The following is a 26,557-nucleotide window of genomic DNA, read 5'->3' as shown; positions in this document are numbered from 1 at the left end:
ATTTATGGTATTTATGGTGTGATTGTTACTATTCAACACGTGTACCGTAGGTACAATCATTTCTTCTACATTGTCTTTCCACAGGAAAAGTATGTGAGTATTATTCACATTGAATCAAGAAAATCCAAAAGGGGCAGCTCTGAGGTAGAAATGTATGTGGAATTTGAGTGTACTAAGAAAAAATACCAGGAACTGATTCAGCTGCTTAAGCTTCAGACTAACATCATATCTCTGAATCCAGCAGAACGAATCTGGAGGGAGGATGAAGGCAAGGCTTTTGTTGCTTGTATATTGAATTAGCGGATAGTGTTTGGACTTGCAAAAGAGGGGATACCTTGGCTAGGGGATACCAAGTTTATAATGCTTTTTATCTAATGACCCTCACTTATAAGAACAAAAACAGAGACATATTTAACTACAGTATATAAAGTGGCACAGGAGTTGCTCAGTGAGTAAAGTCACTGACTGTAAACAAAGCTATTGACTTGGAATCAGGGGGACCTGGTTCAATTATCAGTGTTAGCTTCTTTATCTCCCTGTGCCTCAGGCACCAACAACAGATTGTAAACTCATCCGGGCAGTGACTGTGTCTGTAAAACTCTTATGTGCTGTGCACCACGCGCTATATTATAATTGTGAAGTGCTTTGAGTCCCATTGGGAGAAAAGCGCTGTATGAAATAAAGTCATCATTATTATTATTATTATTATTATTATTATTATTATTATATTAGATGTAGCAATGGGGCTTGTCTTTTGTTATCTACATTAGGTCACAATCCCGTTAGCACTCCTTTTGACACAAAAATATATGGTGTTTGGGCTCTGAGTTTGTAGGGACTGTGTGTGTGTATATTTAATTAACTTATGCTTATAAATATTTAGAAACATAGTAGCGCAGGTTAAAAAAAAAATGCCTAGAGTTTTTTTAATTTTAATTCTGCTGTAGATAAGATACATTTTTATAGACCAAGAGGAAGGCAACCATGAAACTAAATGTACCATTTGCCAGTTGTGTTCCTGATTTAATTCTGTTGGAATTGGATCTCTCTCTCTCCGCATCAAAAATCTGCTAGTGTTTTAACCTGATCAGCATATCCCTGTGTATTGCAAGAAGATGTTCAATCTATTGTTATACAATGCATCTGCAATCACACGCAGTCTCTAAGGATAGTTTTCTCACAATGGACCTTATTTAATGTTAGCATTCTGTTCTATGTTTCCAGTAGAGCTTGACGGAGTCCCATGGTTTCCAAGGAAGATCTCTGAACTAGATAAATGCTCCCACCGGGTTCTGATGTATGGCTCGGAGCTGGATGCAGACCACCCTGTAAGTATGAAACTCAATAAAATGTAATATTTCTGTGCTGTGTATCCGGGTTGCTAGAGATGTGCAAATCTCCCGTTGTGCTATTTGCAAAACAATATTCCCATTTTTTTTAATTTCCTGTTTGTGAAAGTTTTCAGTTGAAAGTAGTTTTTCCCCAAATTTGTCAAATGAATAAAATATTTGTTTTTCAGTGTTACAACTAGGATCACGGACATTTCTCGTAGATTTTGCAACTGGCATTTATCCAATATTTGCCACTTTAGTGAGCGTCAGTGAATATTTTGCATGTGTCAGCTGCCTACCCAGACATATGTAGGACATGGCCTAGAACAGGAGTGACCAACTTCAGTCCTCAAGGGCCACCAACAGGGGAGGTTTTAAGGATATCCTTGCTTCAGAAAAGGTGGCTCAGTCGTTGATTGAGCCGCCTGTGCTGAAGCAGGGATATCCTTAAAACCTACCTTACCTGTTGATGTCCCTTGAGTTGGCCACCCCTGGCCTAGAACATCATTAAAACTATGATTTTAAAGGATAAGTCCCATGTAGCAGGCAAAATAAATTCAACCACCCTAGCGGGCCTATTCTAGTAGCGTCGGTAACCAACTCATCGAGGATTTCGAGCAGTTCTCGCAAAATGTTCAAGGTTGCTATTCAGAAAGCCTCGATGAGTTGGCAAACTCGTACGGGGAGTGCATATTCGTGAGCTCTCGCTCCTGGCCAAACTTACCGAGTGGGAGCATCAAAAATCAAAATAACTCCATTTCGAGAAAATAGCGCTATTCTAGTAGACCGAAGAATCTCATCGGGGCTCTGAAATAGCGAGTTTCTCAAAGATTTCACCTCGCCAGCCCTAGGGTGGCGGAATGGGATCTGAGAGCAGGACTTAGAAACAAAAAATGCATTTTTCATGCATTGGATAGATGCCGGGTGTCTCCGGAGCTGATACACATTAATACCAGCTCCAGAGATCCCCAGCTTCAATCCTATGTGTAGCCCTGGCTGGTTTTGGGCTATAAGTCTGCCCTCCTCCTGGCAGTTATCCCTAGTAAGGGTAGGTAGCCAGGAGTAATCATGGGTTTTCTCCACACCTTGCAGCTCTGTTAGACAGAGAAGGTAGTGCAATCAGGCCTGTTGTGCAATCAGACCTGTTGTACAATCAGGGAAGGGGCTGGTTCTTGCTGGAACTGACTTAAGGAGCTGCATTTCCTCAATTTAGTCAGTTGTCTCTACCATTGAGAGAGACCGGTTTACCCTAACCAAGCTGTCAGGGCTCTGGCAGTTTGAGGCCCTCCCTTAGGGGAGCGGAGGGAAACCGTTTCCTCTTATTCCATCAGGGGATAAGGGAAGAGCAAGGACTGCTCCTGGTGGCCGGGAGTGTAGGTTCAGGGACATCCTAAAGGTGAAGACCTGAGTGATAAGAATTGATTCAGTGTACACTCTGCACTACCATTGATTGAGAAAGAGAGACTGAATAAAGATCATCTGTTTCCACGTTCTTCTTGCCTGAGACTGAAATCTATCAGGAAGCAGAAGAGGTAGTTCTCCTGCAGAGATTTCTCCCCACACATCTGGGGGCTGCAAGAGATGGAGGTGCTGTCACCGTGAGTACGATTCGGGCAAGCCCCCAGAAGCCTGTCCTGACTTTCCCCATAACACCAGGTGGGAGACTCAGGGCCCCTTGTTACCAGCATATATGCACCACACTACCATGAGTAACCAGAGCATATTTCCCCAAGATAGACCCTATATGAGATTGGGTGGGGGAAACAGGGTTACATATGCAATAAAAATACATTTACAGGCAGCTTCATTACCTTAGCGGCTAACTGCTAAGGCAGTGAAGGGGTTAACTACCAGTGCTCTGTTTATTGTGCGTAGGGGGCTAGGTGAAGGTGGTATTTGGCCCATGGTAGTGAAGGGGTTAACTCCTCCCGCTACCTTCCCGGCAGGCCTAACCCCCCACCCTGGGGCAACTACCCTCTTCATGCACCCCTCTCCCCCAAATAAACTGCACATTCAGGTTTAACCCCTTCATTGCCTTAGCGGATAGCCGCTAAAGTAATGAAGCTGTATTTATTTACATTTGAATACTAGTGTGCGGGAGCAGGGGGTTTCTGGAGCTGAACCACATTGATTTCAGGTCCGGGGACCCCCTGCTTCCCGAGTTGCAGGCCCCATTATGGGGTGCCGGTAACCCCATGCAATATTTAAATCTCCCACGTCACATTTAAATTTAAATGCATAGGAGATACCTGCACCCCACAACGGGCCTGTATCTCGGGAAGTAGGGGTCCCCGGACCTGCAATTAAGTAAGGAGTTTACACTAAAAAGTGTCCAGACACATATATATATTGATATAGTGTAATATTGTGAATAATGAGTGAGGTAATTCTCAAGGACTCGCATATAGTGCAGCAGCCTTGGGTGGTGGTCCCACATCCGCAGGTACAGATGTGCTTCCGTCTTCCATCAGGCACAAAAACAGAAACAAAAAGACACAGCACTACTTCCAAGCAGGATAGAATAAGATCAAAACGAGAGCGTTCCCAAAGTGGAAAAATAAACTAATTTATTGGTTCATAAAAATACATACACAGGCAGGAGGCCCAAACCTAGGCATTTCAAGCCTTAGCTCTTTATCTTGATATCTTTATCTTGATAAAGAGGTAAGACTTGAAACGCGTAGGTGTGGACCTATGTATGTTTTTTATGATCCAATAAATTAGTTTATTTTTCCACTTTGGGAACGCTCTCGCGTTGATCTTTTTCTATCCTGCTTGGAAGTAGTGTGGTGTCTTTTTGTTCCTGTTATTGGTATTTTACACCAATTTTATTTATCATCCTATACACCAGCGTTTCCCAAATGGTGGGTCGCGACCCGGCACCGGGCCACGGCACCAAAATTTCCGGGTCGCAGTGAGGCTGGCCGCGCGGTGTCTCCCGTCCGCCCCCCCCCCCCGAGTTAAAAAAAAATGGCAGCGATTCCCCCCGCGGTCCCGCGTGCATGCGCAGGGCCCGCTCCCTTCCTCCCCCCCGCTCCCTTCTCCCCCCCCTGCTCCCTTCCTCCCCCCCGCTCCCTTCCTCCCCCCCGCTCCCTTCCTCCCCCCCCGCTCCCAACGTGGGACGGAGGAGGAAGTCCTCTGTGGCCCGCTTCCTCCCGCGACCAGCTTCCAGAGCTCACCTCCCGTGGCACCTCCTCCCGAGCCCACCTCCCGTGGCACCCCCTCCCGAGCCCACCTCCCGTGCCACCCCCTCCCGAACCCACCTCCCGTGTCACCCCCTCCCGAGCCCACCTCCCGTGCCACCCCCTCCCGAGCTCACCTCCCGTGCCACCCCCTCTCGAGCTCACCTCCCGTGCCACCCACTCCCGAGCTCACCTCCCGTGGCACCCCCTCCCGAGCTCACCTCCCGTGCCACCCCCTCCCGAGCTCACCTCCCGTGCCACCCCCTCCCGAGCTCACCTCCTGTGGCACCCCCTCCCGAGCTCACCTCTCGTGGCACCCCCTCCCGAGCCCACCTCCCGTGCCCCCAAGCCCACCTCCCGTCCCGGGCAGCAGGGGATATCGGGGGCAGCAGGGGATATCGGGGGCAGCAGGGGAAAGCGTCCGGCGGCAAGGTAAGTCACCCCACCCAGTCACTGTCAAAGTCACTGTCAAGTGTCACTGTCACCCACCCAGTCACTGTCACCCACCCAGTCACTGTCAACCCCCAGTTACTGTCACCCAAAGTCACTGTCACCCAGTCACTGTCACCCACCCACCCACCCAGTCACTGTCACCCACCCAGTCACTGTCACTCACCCACCTACCCAGTCACTGTCACCCACCCAGTCATTGTCACCCACCCACCCAGTCACTGTCAAGTCACTGTCAAGTCACTGTCACCCACCCAGTCACTGTCAAACCCAGTCACTGTCACCCACCCACCCAGTCACTGTCACCCACCCACCCAGTCACTGTCACCCACCCACCCAGTCACTGTCAAAGTCACTGTCACCCACCCAGTCACTGTCACCCACCCAGTCACTGTCACCCACCCACCCACTGTCTCTCACCCACCGTCTCCCACACACCCACCCAGTCACTGCCTCCCACCCAAGTGTCCCAGTCCCCCCACCCACCCAGTCCCCCCTCCCCTCCCACCCACCCAGTCCCAGTCCCCCCTCCCCTCCCTCCCACCCACCCAGTCCCAGTCCCCCCTCCCACCCACCCAGTCCAAAGTCCCACCCACCCAGTCCCAGTCCCCCCTCCCCCCTCCCACCCACCCAGTCCCCCCTCCCACCCCCACCCAGTTCCCCCTCCCACCCCCCCAGTCCCGCCTCCCACCCCCACCCAGTCCCCCCTCCCACCCCCACCCACCCAGTCCTCCCCCCCAGTTCCCAGTCCCCCCCCCCAGTCCCAGTCCCCCCTCCCACCCCCACCCACCCAGTCCTCCCCCCCAGTCCCAGTCCCCCCTCCCCCCCAGTCCCAGTCACCCCTCCCACCCAGTCCCCCTCCCCCACCCACCCAGTCCCCCTCCCCCACCCACCCAGTCCCCCCCCTCCCACCCACCCAGTCACCCCCTCCCACCCACCCAGTCCCCCTACCCCACCCACCCAGTCCCCCCCCCCTCCCACCCACCCAGTCCCCCCCCCTCCCACCCACCCAGTCCCCCCCTCCTCCCACCCACCCTGTCCCCCCCCTCCTCCCACCCACCCAGTCCCTGGCCCCCCCTCCAGTCACTCACATCCGTCATTGCCTGTAATTCACTGTTTGTGTCTGTGTGCGTATAGGGGAGAGCGAGTGTGTGTGTGTGTGTGTATCTGTATCAGTGTCTGTGTGTGTGTTTGTGTGTGTGTGTGTATATATCAGTGTGTGTGTGTGTGTGTATCAGTATCAGTGTGTGTGTGTGTGTGTGTGTGTGTGTGTGTATTAGTGTCTGTGTATCAGTGTCTGTGTGTATCAGTGTGTGTGTGTATCAGTGTCTGTGTGTGTGTATCAGTATCAGTGTGTGTGTGTGTGTGTGTGTGTGTGTGTATTAGTGTCTGTGTATCAGTGTCTGTGTGTATCAGTGTGTGTGTGTATCAGTGTCTGTGTGTGTGTGTATCAGTGTCTGTGTGTGTGTGTGTGTATCAGTGTCTGTGTGTGTGTGTAGCAGTGTCTCTGTGTGTGTATCAGTGTGTGTGTGTGTAGCCGTGTCTCTGTGTGGCTGCGTGTGTGTGTGTGTCAGTGGCTGTGTGTGTGTGTATCAGTGGCTGTGTGTGTATCAGTGTGTGTGTCAGTGGCTGCGTGTGTCAGTGGCTGTGTGTGTGTGTGTCAGTGGCTGTGTGTGTGTATCAGTGGCTGTGTGTGTGTGTATCAGTGGCTGTGTGTGTATCAGTGTGTGTGTCAGTGGCTGCGTGTGTCAGTGGCTGTGTGTGTGTGTATCAGTGGCTGTGTGTGTGTGTATCAGTGGCTGTGTGTGTGTCTGTGCAGGCCCTATAGACCAGTATAGGCGATAAAATTTTTAGTGGGTCATGAAGGAGAAGTTCAAAAATAACCGGGTCACGGAAAAAAAAGTTTGGGAAACCCTGCTATACACTAAAGCAGGGATGGGCAACTCCCGTACTCAAGGACCACCAACAGGTTGAGTTTTCAGGATATCCCTGCTTCAGCATAGGTGGTCCAATCAGTGGCTCAGTCAAGTACTGCATCACCTGTGCTGAAGCAGGGATATTCTGAAAACCTGACCTGTTGGTGGCCCTTGATGACTGGAGTTGCCCACTCCAGCACTAAAGACCTATTGTAAGCATTTAAGCCGTCATAAAGACCATTTAATGGCAGCAATATGCCAGTGTGATTTTTTTTACTGTGACATATGCAAATGAGCATAAACATGTATACTAAAGAGGAATTAATGGATATTACTTATTCACATACTATTCTCTAAATGCCAATGCCTGGCAATATTGAGCTAACACCAAAAAAAATCGCAAATTGTAATCACCTACGTTAGGCCTATCTAGCCTATGTATATATATATATATATATATATATATATATATATATATATATATATATATATATATATATATATATATATATATATATATATATATATATATAATGACAACTATATACATAGGCAAGATGAGGCTAGCTATATTGAATAGGTGAAAAGAATAATAATATTACGATTGTTGTCTTAATATATAAACCCCTCTGTAGCCCAAGTGGCTAACCCATGACTAGCTGGCCACTTACGCTACTAAAAGTTTACTATTTACGTATATGGATGCTATGATTTTTATGTTTTATTTGTATGGTGTTTATGTTGTAAATTGACCCCATTGGGACCTCGAGACATCCCTTTGGCGTGCATTGCTAGCCACCAGCATCAAAGGTGTTAAATAATTTTCCACCCTAACGTTTTGTAAGAAATCCTATTACATAACCCTATTCTTGTGCATCTTAGGCGCTGATTTCTTTGAGTTCATCCTTTTTTTGTATTGCATTTTTATTTAATGCTGAGTGACCAGACTTTACATGGATGCAAATCAGAGTAAGCATAGCAACCCATTTATGAATCTGTAATTCTTAGTGAATTTGGTCATTCTAAACATTTTTGCTGCAATGTCATTTTTGTTTATGCCAAATTTTAACCTTTAGTGAACCTATTCCTATGTTTAGTGCCTCAGGCACAGGGAGATAAAGTGACTTGCCCAAGATCACACTGCCTGTGTAGTGTGATGTTGGGAAATGTTACCTTCACTATCAGATTCCATTAATCCAGTTTATATTAGTGCTTAAAATGTAGCACGGTTTTTACATGCACTAAAACAAAATTAAGATCAGGGCTACTGGTGTATTTGTTCTCTTCAGCTTCAAATGTGTCAGCAGTTTAAAGTGTACAGCCTTATCAGAATTCAATTTCAGGCTCAAAGTGGCAATTTCCTTTTCAACAGATATTTTTTTGCTGCCGGTAACATCTGGAAAATAAAGGGGGCTCAAATTAAGATTGATATCTTCCATCTTTTGTGGAATAATGAAAACCTCATTTGTATTCGAGATATAACAAGAAATGTATGCAAAAGATTGACATTTACAGCACTGCTACCTATTGTTACCCTGTTTTATAGCATAGTCTAATCCCCTCTCTGTGTTCTTTTGCAGCATTGAACAACTACGCTGTATACAGTTTGTGCAATATTCTTAAATAACACAAACAGACTTTTCTGGAATATCCTGTGATATTTCAGGGTTTATATTGTAGTTAAATCACTTGACATCCTAATCCGAACAGACATAAAAATGTAGAGGAAGCAATGTAACTATTTTTTTTACTTAGAGTACTGCTTAGATACAGTAGAGTTTCTTTTCCTTACAGATATATGATGTTACATTATTTTAATATTGTTGACAATGTAGCAATATAGCAATTTCTCATGTCACTGCATTCTGGTAATTTTGCTATCCCCAAAGTGGGTTATTATAGAGAGGAGTCACAAAAGAAGATAAGACAAACTAACATCACCATTCAATGTAAGTGAAAGAATGTTATGGAATTGTCCCTTAGACATGTGTGGTTTCACAATGACCTTTGCTTTTTATATATATTCACATATTATACATTGTCTCAGCGTTAGGTGAAGGTTGTCAGCATCCATACAATGGTCAATTCATTTGATCAAAGTGGCAGGAAGGTAGCAATGGATGTACAGTTGATAAAGCGCACCATGCGAGAAACGCGTTAGAGGTTTCTCTTTTTAATTAGTTTATGTCTCATTAAATACATTTTTGTTATTTTTCTATTTGGCCTCCAGTTCTCCTCCTTTTTGCTGTGCTCCTAGTTTTTCTTTATTTTCAGATGTACAGTGGTGGCAGGATAAAATATACTGTGAAAGGTACTTGCAAACATGTAAATGAGGCCGGCATGGCAAGTAAGACCTCAAACCCAAAATGTGAAAGATACCGAAAAGCAATGGCCCTCCTTCTCCGGAGGCCTGACTGTCCCTTATCTTGACAGCGGTCAGGAATAAGGCATGAAGTCAGAGAAAATCCCCAGAGACTAAACACAAGCTGTCATTAAAACCTCAATGTAGCCACCTACCTATAACTTCCGGACTCACTCTAGTGAAGCAGCATTGTAAGAACTGGAAGACGAATTCAAACAGATTAAATGGGATATTGGTGGCCTTGGTGACGTAAGAAGAAACAATTATATGAAGGCCTCATTGAGCTCAAAAGTGGACTCCTATTATATTACTGAGGTACAGAAGATGGAAGAATCAGCAGAGAAGGCTTAAACATAGGAGTATAAAAGCACATTGAACAGAGCAGCCAGAGTCCTCATTCAGTTGACCAAGATATACAAGTTTTAGACGTGTGATACAAATCTTGACAAAATTGTTTTATAAAAATGTATAGAAAAAATTAGCAAACCTGTACATTAAAATTTTTTTTTATCACAACAAAATGTGTGATACAAAGTAGGACAATTTAAGTTTATGCCTCAACATCAAGTCACACAGACAATGAAGTGAAAGACTTCTACCATGAAATCAACCAATGTAACAACCAAGGAAATTGTCACCTGAAGACTGTGGTGTATGGGAACGGCGGAGCTCCGCAGCGTACCCGGCAAGCGGGGGCCACCATCTTGAAGTTCGCGCATGCGCAAATGCAGCCATGCGCAGAGAGGCGAGACATTGCGGTGGCCATTTTAGGTTTGTGCAGTTGGGTGCTTTTGCGCATGCGCAGTCCCCAGAGTTGCGACGTCCATTTTAGGAGAGGCTGCGCAAGGGACTGCAGGAGCCTGAGGGACATGCAGGTAGAATGTTCAACACAGTTTGGCAGTTACAGGCAGTTGCTCGAGTTGCTGGCATTTACTGGCAGTTGGAAGAAGGGGAGAACCGTTGAGGTAGTGTCCAGGGAGCAGTGCTCCCCTGGACTAGGATTGTCCCTTTGGTCCCAGCTAGGTCCTAAGTCCCCTTCTAGATTTTGGCCCAAGACAGGGACCCAAGACAGGGACGCTACGGTTTAGCCTTGTAGTGTCAGGTGTAGCACCATTGAAATGATGCCACGCGGTGAACGGCAACCTGCGGTTTGGGATCAGACCACAGGCTACTATAGTCATTAAGTGACACCCTCCAGTTGGAGCTCCCTTAAGAGGTGGACCCCTATGTGGACCTAAGAGCGAGAGGACTCAGCAGACGTCGTGGGATCAGGGGGAGGCACTGCACCGAGGAGAATGAGAGATCACCCCAGGCTCCCAGCTGCGGAGGCTCAGCCCTTCTGTGAGCCACAGGTAATGGCAGCACACGTAGTTCCCTTAACAGTATACTAAATTATAGATGAATGCAAGATATTGAATTGAAAAGAAACAGGAATGAAAAGCAACAGTTAATCTATGATTTGCAGACAACTTAATTTTTTCCACAAGTCCAGAAGACCTCCAGCAAAAATCAGAGAACTCACCAAAGCTAGTAAGAAAGTGGACCCCCATATGAATTTCAGCAAGACAAAAATGATGTACAACAAATGTGTCAACTCCACACAGATCCAAATAAATGGAATAGAACAATCAATGGATGGAAACCTTTCCAATGAAATCATTAGAAGAATGAAGATGAGATGGATTTCATTTGAGAGCAAGAACACAATCTTTCATGGGAATCTTATATTGTGACTCAAGAGAAACATGTTTGATCAGTGTATTTTACTAGAGCACATGTTTGGATGTGAGACTTGAAGCCTAAATGCAAAGATTATTCAGAAGCTTCAGACAATTCAAAGAAGTTTAGAGAGATGTATGCTGAGTATCACCCAAAGACACAGGAAAAAAGAACAAATGGGTTGGAAGTAAACAAACGTCTGTGGCAACATCACAATGATGAATAAATTAAATGGCAGTGTGCCAGACATATTGCAAGAAGTTACCATTGTTGGACAAATATGGTGCTCAAGTGGATTACAAGCGATATCAAAAGGCGAAGATGACGGTCAAAAGTAAGGTGGGATGATGAAACCAGAAGATTTATTGGAGCAACGTAAAAAAGAGACGTCCAACCACAGTACCTGGAAGACCATTCAGGAGGCCTTCATTCAGCAGTCAACTGACAAGAGCTGGAGATGATGATATGTTTTTTTAGACTAAATCCGATCAGAATGGTACTAAAAAATCAAAGTACATTTTTAAGAATCCGAACTCTGATCTGAGGAGGAGGATGCCCGGAGCTAATGCCCAGCTGATTCCCAAAATATCAGAGGTTGTGGGTTCTAATCTTGTTGGGTCTGACACCTGTACACCATTCCAGTCACTAGGATTCTCAACTCAATATAGTTCTTATGGACATCGTTTTAGAAAGTGTGGGATATGACTCATTTAAATATACTTTGTATATCAATTAGCATATCACCCAGGGTACCTCAGGTGTGCTCCTTTTTCAGTATAGGCATCTCTCCCTAATTTATTTGATAGGAAGGTTTGAGAGGATTTATGTATACATACAACTGGAGACACTGCTCAATTCTCCTCCCTAATCCATGAAAATCTGCTGCTCACAGGAACTGGCCAATCCGTGTTTCCAGCATCGCCTTTTCCCATCATATAATTATCTTTATGTGTATTTATTTTAAATTGTTCTTTTGTTTTGTTTACTAAAGGGATTTAAGGACAATGTATATCGACAAAGAAGAAAGTATTTTGTGGATGTTGCCATGACCTATAAATAGTAAGTTTTTACTAAGTCACAGTTTTCTATTTAACCCCGCCTTATTTCCCTAGGTACAGTATATTAAAGTTTGGAAACTAGCTTGGGGGCCTGAGTTCACCTCCCCTGTGTGTAAAATAATCTACTCAGCTGGCAAGGGACCAGGCTGGGGTCAGACGAGAGAGAGAGAGAGAGAGTCCCTAAGTGTCTCTTACTCTGTCCTGGTGGCCCAGATGCTAACTAATGGGCCACTGTTGGTGCCGGCACAGAATTAGAGCTTGTGTGAAATGTAGGTGTTAATAGGTGCAGGACTAGCACTTCGCAAAGAATGGTGGTAGATGTGTATGATGAAAAGGATACTGAAGTACTGTAGTGCTGATCCCTTGGTTGTGTTTCCGCTTGATCTACTCCCAGCTTCAGGACACCGAGGTTACACGGGTTCCTTTTACTTGCCGATGTACTCTCCTCTCACCTGTACCCACTTCCTCCAGTATGCACTGCTCTGCCAATCTGGGAAGGTTCTGCCACGGCACTGTATCTCTTGCCATGCTTGTTGGGACAGTTCCTCTCGTCTCTCTCTCTGCAGATCTCCTCCCACTCACATGCTCATCTCCAGCTATAGCTCTCTTTTGGCCCCTCCTTCCATGTTGTCGTCCTTCTTGGTATCTCTGTCCTTTTCTTTATTCATAGTCATTGGTCGGAGGACATGTCCTTCATTATACTTATGTGTGTTTATTGGGGTATAACATGTATAACTATTTTGGTTAGCAAAAGGACGAAAATTCTTATTCCCTTTCTTGACGTGTTTTACACTTTTATTTTAGTGGACAGCCTATTCCAAGAGTGGAGTATACAGCAGAAGAAATAAAAACTTGGGGCACAGTATTTAGGGAACTCAAAAAGTTATATCCAACCCATGCCTGTCAAGAGTATTTGAAGAACCTCCCTTTGTTAACCAAATATTGTGGATACAGAGAAGACAATGTACCACAGCTTGAGGATGTTGCGATTTTTCTGAAAGGTAAGACTTTTAAATGGACTCACTCTGTGTGCACATTTTAAACTAAAGGACCTGTAAATTAGCATAGGATAGGAAGACCAGATAACAACATACGATACTTATTGTTTCTTAATGATCTAGCAATATGTTGATGACTATCTAAGGCAGTGGTTCCCAACTCCAGTGATCAAAACCCCCCAACATGCGAGGTTTTAAGGATATCCCTGCTTGAGCAGTGGTGGTTCAATCAGTGGCTCAGCTGTACTGAATCAGGGATATCCTTCAAAGCTGTTGAATCTGTGTGGAAAAACAAAGCCCAAATCCGTTTGCGGATTTTACCCTGCGAAACAGATTTGGGGGGGGGGGGGGGTAATGCGAGAAAATCCAGGAAACAGATTTGGGCTGATTCGCCCATCTCTATTGGGAACCACTGATCTAAGGTAAGAATTCTAGAAGTGCATTCTCATCTTACTCAGTATAAAATATTATTTTTACGCTAAATATGTTTCATGATCTTAGCATAGTTTTTTTTTTGTACATTTGGAAGACTGAAATAAGAATATTCTGATTTTAAGATTCCCAGTCTGTTTTCTCTCACCACAGAAATACAAAAGGTCTTCATGCAGGCATTTATTTGATGGAGATATTTTACAGAGATTTATAAATTTGATGCAATCAGTTTCTTACATTTATATATATATTGTACTATTTGTGGTTTGTTTCGAGGTGACATTTTGAATGTGTTGGGTTTAATATGTATAATCAATGTGGTATGTTTAATAAATGTGATAATTTGATACATCATTTTGGATCAGGAGTGCAGATTGTATTAGGAGCAGTCTAGCGTCCCTGAACTTTAGGGACCCTCTTTTTGTACAGTACTTCCTTGTGTTATGTAGCTCTCAGTTAGTAGGGCATGTGGCAAGATGGCCATGGTTAGTGACAAGGCGACACAGATCTTACAGGAAGATAATATTATGGTGGTTTTATTTGTCCACAATAATAACACAAGAATAGGCACACTGACCCTTTAAGTCAAACAAAGCATCAAACAAAAGCCTATTCCCCATTATGGAGACTAACTAAACATAGGTAAGCCTATCTACTCGGCTGATTAGCTAAACTAGGTCCAGTCCAACAACTGGTGGAAATACAACTTGGCTCCTTACCTTGGAGCTCAATTCCATTAGGTACAGAGGAAGTATGAGCAGCCTTTGTTCTGTGTATCTGTCTATCTGGTAGCTTTGCTCTCGCTCTCTCTCGCTTTTCCTCTTCCATTTTTAAAGCAGGTAAGCTAACTTAATTAGGTTCACCTGTGGATTGCCAAGCTGGTGGAGTTAACCCCTCTCATACTGGAAAGCAGGCATAGAGCAACCTCCTACTAATATGCATAGAGTCTATGACTCTGTCACAGACCACAGTATGTGTATATCCAACAGGCTGTATTTATAGTTATCATATTACCACCATGGATCCGTTTTAACAAGTGTTATTTATCAGTGGATACAGCATAATAGATCTCATGGGAGTCGTTTAAGAAGAGACTTCCTGGAGAAATATATACATATATACATGTAGATAACAATGTAAGATAACAAAAGCATACATTTCCAGAAACTGGCAAAAAGGAGACAGCACTCAGACAGGTAAGTTCAGATTTGATACTACATAAGAACTATTTCAGGTTTGAACGTACATACTACCTCCAGCTCATGGGCACCGCGATGGGGTCCAATATGGCCCCATGCTATGCTAATATTTTTACGGACACGTATGGGCAGACACATCGTTTACACAATGCTCTTTATGCCGAACGAATCCTTTACTATTCAAGATACATTGGCGATATCTTTCTACTGTGGGGTGGTGGTGAACAGGATTTACTAGAGTTCATTAATTATGTCAACCTCATACCCTCCACCATACGCTTCACTCATAAGTACAACATATCGGAGATTGTATTTTTGGACACCGTGATATACAAGGAGAACAACACACTCTGTACAAGGATCAACACTAAGGACACTGACAAAAACACACTGCTATATGCGGGTAGCCATCACCCACCACCTCTCAAGAAGGGCCTTCCCTATTCACAGATGCTGTGTGTACGGAGGATAACGAGTGATCCAGCTAAGGTGGAACCGGCACTTCTGAAAATGGCCGAACGTTTCATTGAAAGAGGCTATGACCAATTTGAAATCAATGAAGCATTGACGAAAGCTCAGCTACTCACCAGGGAGGATTTACTTACACCTAAATCAAAAGCCCAGGGTATTGAACGATTCCATGTAGTATCTACATACAGCACTGCTTCGAACCTGATACAACGCAGCATTCGAAATAATTGGCACATATTTGCTAATGACAAACGCATTGGGAACTCTTCAAGTCCCCTCACCTCTTTTGCTATCAACGGGGTCGTAATATTGGGGACTACCTTATGCAAGCAGACCAGGTGGATAAATATGCTACATCACCCACCTGGAGACGGAGGGTTGGTCAGCGCACGGGATCCCGTGCGCTGACCAACCCTCCGTCTCCACTGCAACTCTAAGAAGATTCCGGGCTTTATCTTCTCTACAGGTCAAGCTGCAGAAAACAACAAGGGCAAGTATACACTACCCTTTATTTGGTTACGCATCACAAAACAGGTAGCATCACAAGCCTAAAAAAACAAGGGAGCGCCCCAGCCTCTTTTCTTTTTTTACATCACCCACCTGGCTTACTAAACATCCAGGGGTACATAAATGCAGGGGGTGCGTGAATTGCCAATATTTAATATTGGGCAAGACATATATGCACCCGCATAAGGGTTACCAAATTAAAATACTGGATTTTCTCAACTGCGATTCGAGATTCGTTGTTTATAGTATCAAATGCCCATTTGGGCTTGTCTATTTGGGCAAGACGACAAGGATGCTTAAGGAACGAATAGCAATGCATCGTTCAACAATTCGGAAAGCCCTCGCAGACTCCACCAACCAGGAGGATCTCAAGCTGCTTCCAGTAGCAAGACATTTTAAATCCAAACAACACAGTTTGGCTACATTTCGGTGTATGGCGATTCTACAAGCACATGCACCACCACGGGGTGGGAATAGACATAAATTATTGCTCCAACTTGAGTCGAGAACAATCTACAAATTAGACACGATGGCTCCTAAAGGTCTAAATGAGGACATGAATTTAGGGTGCTTCCTATAATATCCTTTCCAAGGGCCCTTGGCCAGTCAGCATTGTTCAGCTACGAATATGTTTTTCATGTCTTCCTGACAAATTTGACTCTATATATTGTTCACTCGGCTCAACTTTTTCCTTTTCTTTTATTCCCTTCCCCTTCTTGCACCTCACTTACCTATTGTGTGTTTAATTTTTTGGTGCATCTATGACCGTTTGGGCGGCACTTACTCTGTCTCCTCCTCCCCTTGCTATACCAGTACTAATATGTACTTATTTATGCATATATTCACATGTACTTATTTTTGGTCACATGGGTAGGCTACTTAGTCAACAGACCCAGGTTGTTTACACATGCCAGTATCACACTAGACATGAGATGCGGCTAGTCGTAAGCCCAGACAGCATGTTTCTTTATTTGACCGCATTTTGTGCCCTCAGCAGTATGTGGTTCACTATGGGTTAACCAGCAAACTTTGTATGTCCATGCCATATGTGACGCCATCAGGAGTATTATGGGTTACCCGACTGGGATTACAGTGGGTTCCGTCTGCTATAGGATTCTACAGATATACGCATGCCAGTATCTGTTATCCTTAGGTGCTGTTTAGGATTAAGTTCATCACTGCTACAGTACATACACATCTGCGGTGGTGGATCTGTGCACGTGCAGTACTCGTGACAACCACTGGTGTCTGTTACATTTACAGATTTGAGCCATTGCACACATGTGGTTGTCTTGACAACCGAGACTGCTAAGGCAGCATCAGTTTGTATACATGCAATCGCACTGACAGCCTGGGCTCGATCATGTGACTAGGATTCCCCAATAGGAGTACACACATGGAGTTGGAGCACAATCTAATTAGATTGTATTATGCACAGCTGCTTTGGCACCCGATGATGATGTTTTTTGATGATGTGGTGATCTTTATGTCACTTGGGTTTTGGGGTGTATAAGTCACTCACTGTCCTGTGTCTGTTGCACCCCCCTGAGGAAGATCCCCCTGTGGGATCGAAACGTTAGACTTTTGTGCTTTGTGTTTTAATACACGTACTGAACTTACCTGTCTGAGTGCTGTCTCCTTTTTGCCAGTTTCTGGTAATGTATGATATATATATATATATATATATATATATATATATATATATATATATATGCAAATATAGCTGTATGCTCATCTGCATGTCTTAGGCAGGTCTGCAACCCCGCCTTTCCCCATTATCACCCAGCATACAGCACTTCCACTGCAGCAAGGGATTCTGGGAAATGACATGCAAATGAGCACACAGTGTCACTTTTTGCCTCAATAACCATTTTTAACATGGTTCCCTATAGGCTTAAGCTTGCTGCATGGTCACAGCTTTGAGCACAGCCAGGGTTAAGGTGCATACCCAGAAAACCACCCACAGACAGCTGTTTCGACCTTGATGGGTCTCATCAGTGTGGGGTTGATTTTACTGGGAATGCAAGAGAGGCTATGGGATAGTCTAAACCATAATAATTTATATATATATATATATATATATATATATATATATATATATATATATATATATATATATATATATATATATAATGAAAAGATCACTTGTGAGCACATTCACATGTCTTAGGCAGGTCTGCAACCCTGCCTTTCACCATTATCACCCAGCATACAGAGCTTTGACTGCAGTAAGGGATTCTGGGAAATGACATGCAAATGAGCACACCGTGTCACCTTTTGTCTGAAAAACCATTGTTACATGGAGCCCATATAAGCTAATGCTCGCTGTTAACACAGCTTATATATATATATATTTATATGATTTACCCTGAGTTTGGGATTCATATTTTATGAAAAAGCATTTGATTCTGTCTACACATCATAGGTTTCAAAAGTATTAAGTGTCACGGTGAGATTATGGCAGGCTGTATAAGGTCACATAAATATATATAACAGATGATATATATTTATCACTGTGTCTGAACTGAAACGAGTCTTAGATATAATAAAGTATATTTATTCCTTTGGATAGGTGAACACACGAATAATACAGTAACAAACAAGAAGTACACTTACTTAGGGGTTGGGGAATGAGAAGTATGATGAATCATTTTTCTCAGCAATCAGGTAATCATTCAGGTGATATCAGGTAACCATATCAGCAAACGAAGACAAAGGATATAGGGTGGACAGCAGTTTATAAACCTTTTGTCCCTCTATCCTTAACATTAAGTACCTGTGATTGGTTTTCAATTATCTCCAGCCACTCTTTAACGTGGGAACACATTTTAACACATGCCCCCCTGCTAGCTGGCACAGGCACAGGCACAGTAGAACTCTGGGGTCTCATTTCTGTAGCCCCACATATGAAAATGGAATGCCAGCCAGTCTACCCATTTGGATCTCTGGCAGGAAAACCTTTGTTGGAAGGTGTTAAATGGGACACTTAAAAACTGCTCCGGTTTGAGCCTTCTCCGCCCTCAAATAAACAGGGAGGGTGACAAAACCCTTTGAACAATACTTAAGTCCTAGACATTGGGTCGCCTCTAGGGCCATCTGCTACCCTGGTATGCAAAGGAATTTCCTCTGGGTTTTTGTCCATACCTGGGGACACAGTATTAAACATAAACATAAACGTATTAAAATATCCGGTTCCGCTGGGTCCAGCAGGTCCAAACTTCCCAGTTCTCAATGTCGGAACTGGGACACCGTATGGTCCAAAAAGCGACGTGCTACGACCTTTGGAACCTGAGTTACACAAATGCACCTTAAATAATTTTTCATTTTAATACAAAAATCTCCGCTACAAGAAATCACGGTTTTTCACTAAATCCCCATTGAAAACAACGGGCTTCGCCGCCATAGACTTTCAATGGTAAACCGCCGCCGTCGGCGGCTATGGGAATCCCCGCCATAGACTTTCAACGGGGCGATGCCGCCGTTGAAGTCAATGGGAGTTTTCCGCCGTAGCCGGTCAATGGGGTTTGGCCGCCATTGAAGTCTATGGGAAAAATCCCGAACTTTCAAAGGGGTCCATACTCCGTCGGGTTGGTCTCAGAGGGTCAAGGATGGTTCTGCAGCGATGCGGGAGCAGTGGCTACAGATACCCCAAACTCTGACTCTCTGGACCCTCCGGAACCGGAGCTATGGAATACCAAAATTCAGCTTTTCACATTTAGCCGTTTTCCTGAGCCGGTTCGGCCGCCGCCATTGGAACCTATGGTGCGGCCCGCTCTTATGGGTTCGACCCTTATCGGGGGTCCAGGATACGGGGACCCGGTTGTGGTCGGGTGGGGGGGAGTCTAGGAACTAGGGACAGAAAGAATTTTATTCCTAGGGGCCCTAGAACTGTTTATTCCCACGCCACTTGTCGTTGAACTTGACTTGTAAGTGATCAAAGCTCCCCTATTGAAAATGTATCCACTTTGCGGTTAAGCGGTTTGGACAGCAGCCAACTCGTTCCTGGAAAGCTCTTTCGAGGGTTTCTCCATTGAAGTCAATGAGCCCATAGACTTTCAATGGGAAACCGCCGCTCTCCCTCTCGGACGCCATCTGCTGGTCTTCTCAGGAACCGGACTCCACAGCAAGATTCACCATTAAAAAGCATTGAGCCCGAATGGCGGCCTATGGGAACCTGCAAAATGGTGCCTGAAAAGGCGGGAAAATCTACACAAAGGGCTATAATCACTATACAGCTATTAACCCTTGTGCTCCCGGATGGATCCCAGTGTGTGTGGGCTGCAGACCAGTTGTTACAATAAAACAGGGGAAACAGGGGAATACACATTTACAGGTTATAACAGGGGGTGAATCACAGTTCTGGGTCTCAGCCCAGTTAACCCCTGGTCTCCCTGGTGAGGTCAGGGGATGGCCAAATGGGGTGTAACCCCTTTAATCCCGGGCCACCCCCTTTCTCCCTCTACATTAAGAAGATAAAGCATTAAAGAAGCGTACATTGATAATATAAGGAACGAGACTGCCACATCAACGATTAGTTTACATGAAGATACAAGCTAGATAAGGTGCGACAAGGAAACTCCATGTCACTAAAGTTTATCATAGCAATACTTGGAGATTTGTTCAGGACATTGAGTTAGGGAAAAAGGAATCAATAGTAAATACAGTAAGGTCGGAAATAATTGGACACTGACACAATTTTCATAATTTTGGCTCTGTACGCCACCACAATGGATTTGAAATGAAACAACTGAGATGCAATAGAAGTGCAGACTTTCAGCTTTAATTCAAGGGGTTGAACAAAAATATTGTACGAAACGTTTAGGAATTGCAACCATTTTCATACACAGTCCCCTTATTTCAGGGGCTCAAATGTAATTGGACAAATTAACACAATCATAAAGAAAATGTTCATTTTTAATATTTTGTCGAGAATCCTTTGCAGGCAATGACTGCTTGAAGTCTGGAACGCATGGACATCACCAAACGCTGGGTTTCCTCCTTTGTGATGCTTTGCCAGGGCTTTACTGCAGCTGTCTTCAGTTGTTGTTTGTTCGTTGTTCTTTCTGCCTTAAGTTTTGTCTTCAGCAAGTGAAATGCATGCTCGATCTGGTTGATATCAGGTTCTTGACTCGGCCATTGCAGAATATTCCACTTCTTTGCCTTAAAAAACTCCTGGGTTGCTTTCGCAGTATGTTTTGGGTCATTGTCCATCTGTAAAGTGAAGCACCGTTCAATCAACTTCACTGAATTTGGCTGAATCTGAGCAGACAATATATCCCTATACACTTCAGAATTCATCCGGCTGCTTCTGTTTTCTGTCACTTCATCAATAAACACTAGTGACCCAGTGCCATTGTAAGCCATGCATGCCCATGCCATCACACTGCCTCCACCGTGTTTTACAGATGATGTGGTATGCTTCAGATCATGAGCCGTTCCAAGCCTACTCCATACTTTTTTCTTCCCATCATTCTGGTACAGGTTGATCTTAGTTTCATCTATCCAAAGAATGCTGTTCCAGAATCGGGCTGGCTTTTTTAGATATTGTTTGGAAAAGTCTAATCTGGCCTTTCTATTATTGAGGGTTCTGAATGCCACACCTGGAATCAACTCCAGACATTTTCCCTGCTTAATTGATGATGAAATAATGAAGGAATATCCCACACCTGTCCATGAAACAGCTTTTGAGTCAATTGTCCAATTACTTTTGGTCCCTTGAAAAAGAGGGGGCTACATATTAAAGAGATGTAATTCCTAAACCTTTCCTCCAATTTGGATGTGAATACCCTCAAATTAAAGCTGATAGACTGCACTTTAAGCCCATATTAATTATTTAACTGTAACTTGAATTTATTTTGGTACACAGCCGAAATAACAAAACTTGTATCAGTGTCCAATTATTTCCGGACCTAACTGTACTTGTCATCTATGATTTGTAGATGACATTGTTCTTTTTGCCACAAGTCCAGAAGACCTCCAGCAACAAATAAGAGAACTTGCTGAAAAAAGTAAGAAAGTGGGCCTCCATATGAATCTCGGCAAGATTAAAGTGATGTTCAACAAATGTGTCAACTCTACAAATATAGAAATAAATTAAATAGAACTTGAAGAAGGTAAAGACTATGTCTACTTTGATCAGCACATATCAATAGGTGAAAACCATTTGAATGAAATTAATAGAAGTATGATTGGAAGGAGCACATTTGGAACAAACAAGACAATCTTGCAAAGGAACATTCCACTGTTCCTCAAAAGGAAAGTGTATTTTGCCTGTGCTCAAACTTGGACCCTAAAATCAAACCCAATCCAGAAGCTCCAGACAACTTAACGTATGGTGATATGCAGTGTTCGACAATCATATACATTTACATGCCCGGGGCGAGAGGATTTAATCCCCGGGCGAGTAAATATTGGCCCAAGCAGCACACGTGTTTGTTTTTTTAAATTTTCCCTGCTCGCGCTGAAATTTCCCTGCTCGCGCTAAAATTTCCCTGCTCGCGCTAAAATTTCCCTGCTCACGCTGAAATTTCCCTGCTTGCGCTGGGTGAAAAATAAAAATAAAACTCCCCATACCTGACAGCTGATTGGCGCGCGCTCCCAGGCTTTGTGGGTGCGCGGCCAGGCTCTATATGAGCCAGCCCCCAACGAGCAGCCATTCTTTTCCCATGGAGAACACAGTAAGTATTATCTGTGCCTTCCCCCACCTCCCTCCCCTCCCCGGCGCTCCTGCTGCCCGCAGTTATGGAGATGGTAGCGGGGATGCCCCCTCATGTCCCTGCTTCCCCCCCCGCTTCCCCCTGGTCCCGCGTCAGAGAGCGCGGCGGGTGATGGGAGCGGGGATGCCCCCTCATGTCCCTGCTTCCCCCCTCCCCTGCTTTCACCCGGTCCCGCGTCAGAGAGCGCGGCGGGGGATGGGAGCGGGGATGCCCCCTCATGTCCCTGCTTCCCCTCCGCTTCCCCCCCGGTCCCGTGTCAGAGAGCGCGGCGGGTGATGGGAGTGGGGATGTCCCCTCAGGTCCCCGCGGAGAAGGAGATGGGCGGGTGGGGGGGGGGGAGCGTGGTGGTGCTGGTCATGGCCTTTCCAAAAGGTGTGTAGAGAGAGAGTGAGTGTGTGTGTGCATGGGAGAATGTGTGTGTGTGTGTGTATGGGAGAGTGTCTGTGTGTGTGTATATGGGGGTGTGTGTGTGTGTATGGGGGTGTGTGTGTATATATGGGTGTGTGTGTGTATATATGGGTGTGTGTGTGTGTGTGTAAATATGGGAGTGTGTTTGTATATATATATGGGAGTGTGTGTGTGTGTGTATATATGTGTGTGTGTGTGTGTTTGTGTGTATATATATGGGAGAATGTGAATGTGTGTATGGGAGTATGTGTGTGACACCAGAGGTACCCCCCCCAATCAGTCATCCCCCCCTGCCCCAGTCACCCACCCCTGCCCCGGTCAGTCAGTCCCCCCTGCCCTGGTCAGTCAGTCACCCCTGCCCCGGTCAGTCAGTCACCCCTGCCCCGGTCAGTCAGTCACCCCTGTCCCGGTCAGTCAGTCACCCCATCTCCCCTCTCTCTGGTCTCCCCCGTCTCCCCTCTCTCTGGTCTCCCCCATCTCCCCTCTCTCTGGTCTCCCCCCTCTCTGGTCTCCCCCGTCTCCCCCTCTCTGGTCTCCCCCGTCTCCCCCCTCTCTGGTCTCCCCTCTCTCTGGTCTCCCCCGTCTCCCCTCTCTCTGGTCTCCCGGCTTCCCCTCTCTCTGGTCTCCCCCGTCTCCCCTCTCTCTGGTCTCCCGGTCTCCTCTCTGTCTGGTCTCCCGGTCTCCCCTCTCTCTGGTCTCCCCTCTCTCTGGTCTCCCCTCTCTCTTTCTCTTCCCTCTCTCCCCTCTCTCTTTCTCTCTTTCTCTTCCCTCTCTCCCCTCTCTCTTTCTCTCTCCCTCTCTGTCTCTTTTTCTCTCTCCTCTCTCTCTTCTTCTCTCTCCCCCCTTTGTCTCTTTCTCTCTCTCCCCCCTCTGTCTCTTTTACTCTCTCCCCCCTCTGTCTCTCTCTTCCTCTCTCTCTCTTCCTCTCTCTCTTCCTCTCTCTCTTTTCCTCTCTCTCTCTCTCTTCCTCTCTCTCTCTCTTCCTCTTTCTCTCTCTCTTCCTCTCTCTCTCTCTTCCTCTCTCCCCTCTCTCCCCTCTCTCCCCCCTCCCTCTCTCCCCTCTCTCCCCCCTCCCTCTCTCCCCTCTCCCCTCTCTCCCCTCTCTGTATCTGGATATCTTATTTACCCTATATATCTTAACTGTCCTATACTACACCAAAATAACTTATACTGCTTTCTTCCAGATCTGACTCAAGCTTCACATGGAAGACATCGGAATCCCCCCTAACCCAGAAGACAGGTAGGGAACACCTCCCCTCCAACTTATAACATTGCGGGAATGAGGTACCTGGACATTGAGGGACTGCGGATCAGGTAAGATCCCAGGCGGGATTGCTGCTTTAGATATTGTGAAGCGGGGACGTCCAGACACTGGTTAAGGGGTTCAGGAAACTAGTCATTCACCTGTGGCTTTTATTTCTAGATCCGACATTTACACACACACACACACACACACACACACACACACACACACACACACACACACACACACACACACACACACACACACACACACACACACACACACACACACACACACACGTAACAAGGACTAATTGTAGTATAATGTAATAAATACATTTGTCAAAAATGAATGTTGTTCTGACTAGGAATTTATTAAATGGATTTTATTTATATATTTTATTTTAAAGCGGGATTGGGGGTGGGACTAGGGGCGGGGTTGGGGGAGGGACTAGTGGCGGGGTTGGGGGCGGGACTAGGCGGTGAGTAGATTTTTTGGTTGGGCAAGTAGATTTTTGGGTGATTTGTCGAACACTGGTGATATGTATGTTACGAGTATTAACAGACAGGAAAAAGAAAGGTTGAGTTTGAAACCAAACAAAAGTCTGTGACATCATAACAAGGTTGAACAAAATAAAATGGCAGTGGCTGGACATATAGCAAAAAGAAATGACCATTGTTGGAAAGAGATAGTACTTGATTGGATTCCAAGCAATACCACTATACCAAGACAATGACCAAAAGTAAGATGGGAGGAGGAAATCAGAAAATGTTTGGTGGTTCTGATGGATTGGACTTGTTGGTAGGGTTAGTGAAGAGTCCACACACCACGTATTTTGTGGCTATTACTGCTCACTGTGTTTTTCACAAAATTTTCTCATTGGCTCTCGATACTATTCTGTTTGATTTTGTAATAATAATTCTTTATAAATATTTATTTTAATCTGAAGTGTTATTTGCAATTGAAATCACTATTTTTCATAGCACACTGCTGAAGCAAGTGTAAACGAGCAAACATAAACAGCATAGATCTGCAACAACAAAGAAAGTCCTTATCTTTGGTGCTAGGTGTGAGTCCTAGCTATTCCCAGGCAACCCCTCTGGAAACTGAAGCCCTGCTTCCTAGCAGGCTTGTGAAGCTCTGAGACCCTGCTCCCTTCCAGTCCGTGAAATGCTTGGTGCTGGTGCTGAACGTGAGTCTCAGATGTTCCCAGGCAATCCTTCTGGGAACTGATGACATTTTCCTGCAGGACTGTGAAACTGCTTCCCTGCATGCTGGGCAACAATGAGACAGAGAGGCTGCGGTGTCTTATAGACCATCAGTTCCAATGAAGAGTAGATTGGGACACCCTAGCAGACCTGGAAGCTAGGGTATGGTCTTCTATGTCTGGAACAGTGAGGCATTTAAGCTCTTTTCTCCCTCAAAGAGGTACAGATATTTACGGTTTGGTTTAAAAAAAGGACAGTCATCTACCTTTGTATGCATGCAATACTGCTGACCGCCAAGAGAGAGAGAGAGAGATCATATTTTATTTACTATAGTCCCTAGCGATATGTATATCCCCTCAAACCCACCTTCAAACAACACATGGAGATACACCTGTGCACAAAAAGGAGCACACCTATTAGCATGTATCCCAGGTATCTCATGTCTCCTCCTTTTCGTGCATTAGGGTCGAATTGAATGCACGAACTTTGGGTGCTGGTGAATTTTCATACATTCGTACCATCTTTGCATCTGTGAATCGAATGTTGTAAAAAACACTGAAGAATTTGCACAACATATTGACACATTCGCCCATCTCTACTCTAAGGGCCATTCATTTGCTCTGCGATATATATATATTTATATATATATATATATGTCCAGAAGAGCTCCACCAAAAAATTGGAGAACTCTCTGAAGCAAGTAAGAAAGTGGACCTCCATATGTATTTCAGCAAGACCAAAGTGATCTTTCACAAATGTGTGTCAGGATTGTTGACGAAGCTTGCTCTATCAAGCGAAATGCGTAGACTCCAGGAGGAGAGTGGAACGAGGGACACTTAGCAAGAGAGAGCCCGAGGAGTGCAGCTGCTGTTTCCAGGAGGCCGTAATAGGAAGCAGCACCTGCCCGACATCGGCGTACATCCAACCTACAGTATGCGAGAGGGGTGGTGAGATCGTTGTCGCTTGTGATTTATTCTATGTGCCCTTTTGTACTGCACTAATTGTAAGTGCGCATTTTAGATGTTTTTTTAACCATTACTTTATTAAATTGAGTTTGTATAGACTACACTAGGCTATTCTCCTGTCTTCTACCTTAGCATACCCACACAGCGTCGTACCTAAGAGGTCATCATAACCAACATTGGATCCTTTGCTGCACACCTGAGTTTTGAGTGTGATATGCCCTGATGAAGTGTCATGTGACACGAAACATGTTGGTGATGTCATAACGCAGCGACGCACGTCCGTGACGACGGTCAGTTTGTGTAGCTGGTGGAGCCCTATCTGCCACGAGGAGCACAAAGGGGAATTCTAGTGCCTAAGGTCTGTTTTTTCTATAACATCTTGCATTCCTAGC

The 26,557-nt window shown here is 45.0% G+C and overlaps 1 protein-coding gene across 1 annotated transcript in view; it reads left to right on the top strand.

Moving 5' to 3' along the window:
* The window catches only part of TPH2 (tryptophan hydroxylase 2), a 121,153-nt gene that overhangs the window by 6,516 nt on the left and 88,080 nt on the right, over positions 1-26,557 (top strand). The window contains exons 3-6 of the mRNA XM_075600230.1: positions 85-268; positions 1,228-1,328; positions 11,952-12,019; positions 12,823-13,019. Coding sequence (XP_075456345.1) covers positions 85-268; positions 1,228-1,328; positions 11,952-12,019; positions 12,823-13,019 — 550 coding nt within the window. The remainder of the gene's footprint in view (positions 1-84; positions 269-1,227; positions 1,329-11,951; positions 12,020-12,822; positions 13,020-26,557) is intronic.

The sequence above is a fragment of the Ascaphus truei genome, chromosome 5, assembly GCF_040206685.1.
Source record: "Ascaphus truei isolate aAscTru1 chromosome 5, aAscTru1.hap1, whole genome shotgun sequence".
Taxonomy (NCBI): Eukaryota; Metazoa; Chordata; class Amphibia; order Anura; family Ascaphidae; genus Ascaphus; species Ascaphus truei.
This window is presented reverse-complemented; position numbering and strand designations above follow the sequence as displayed.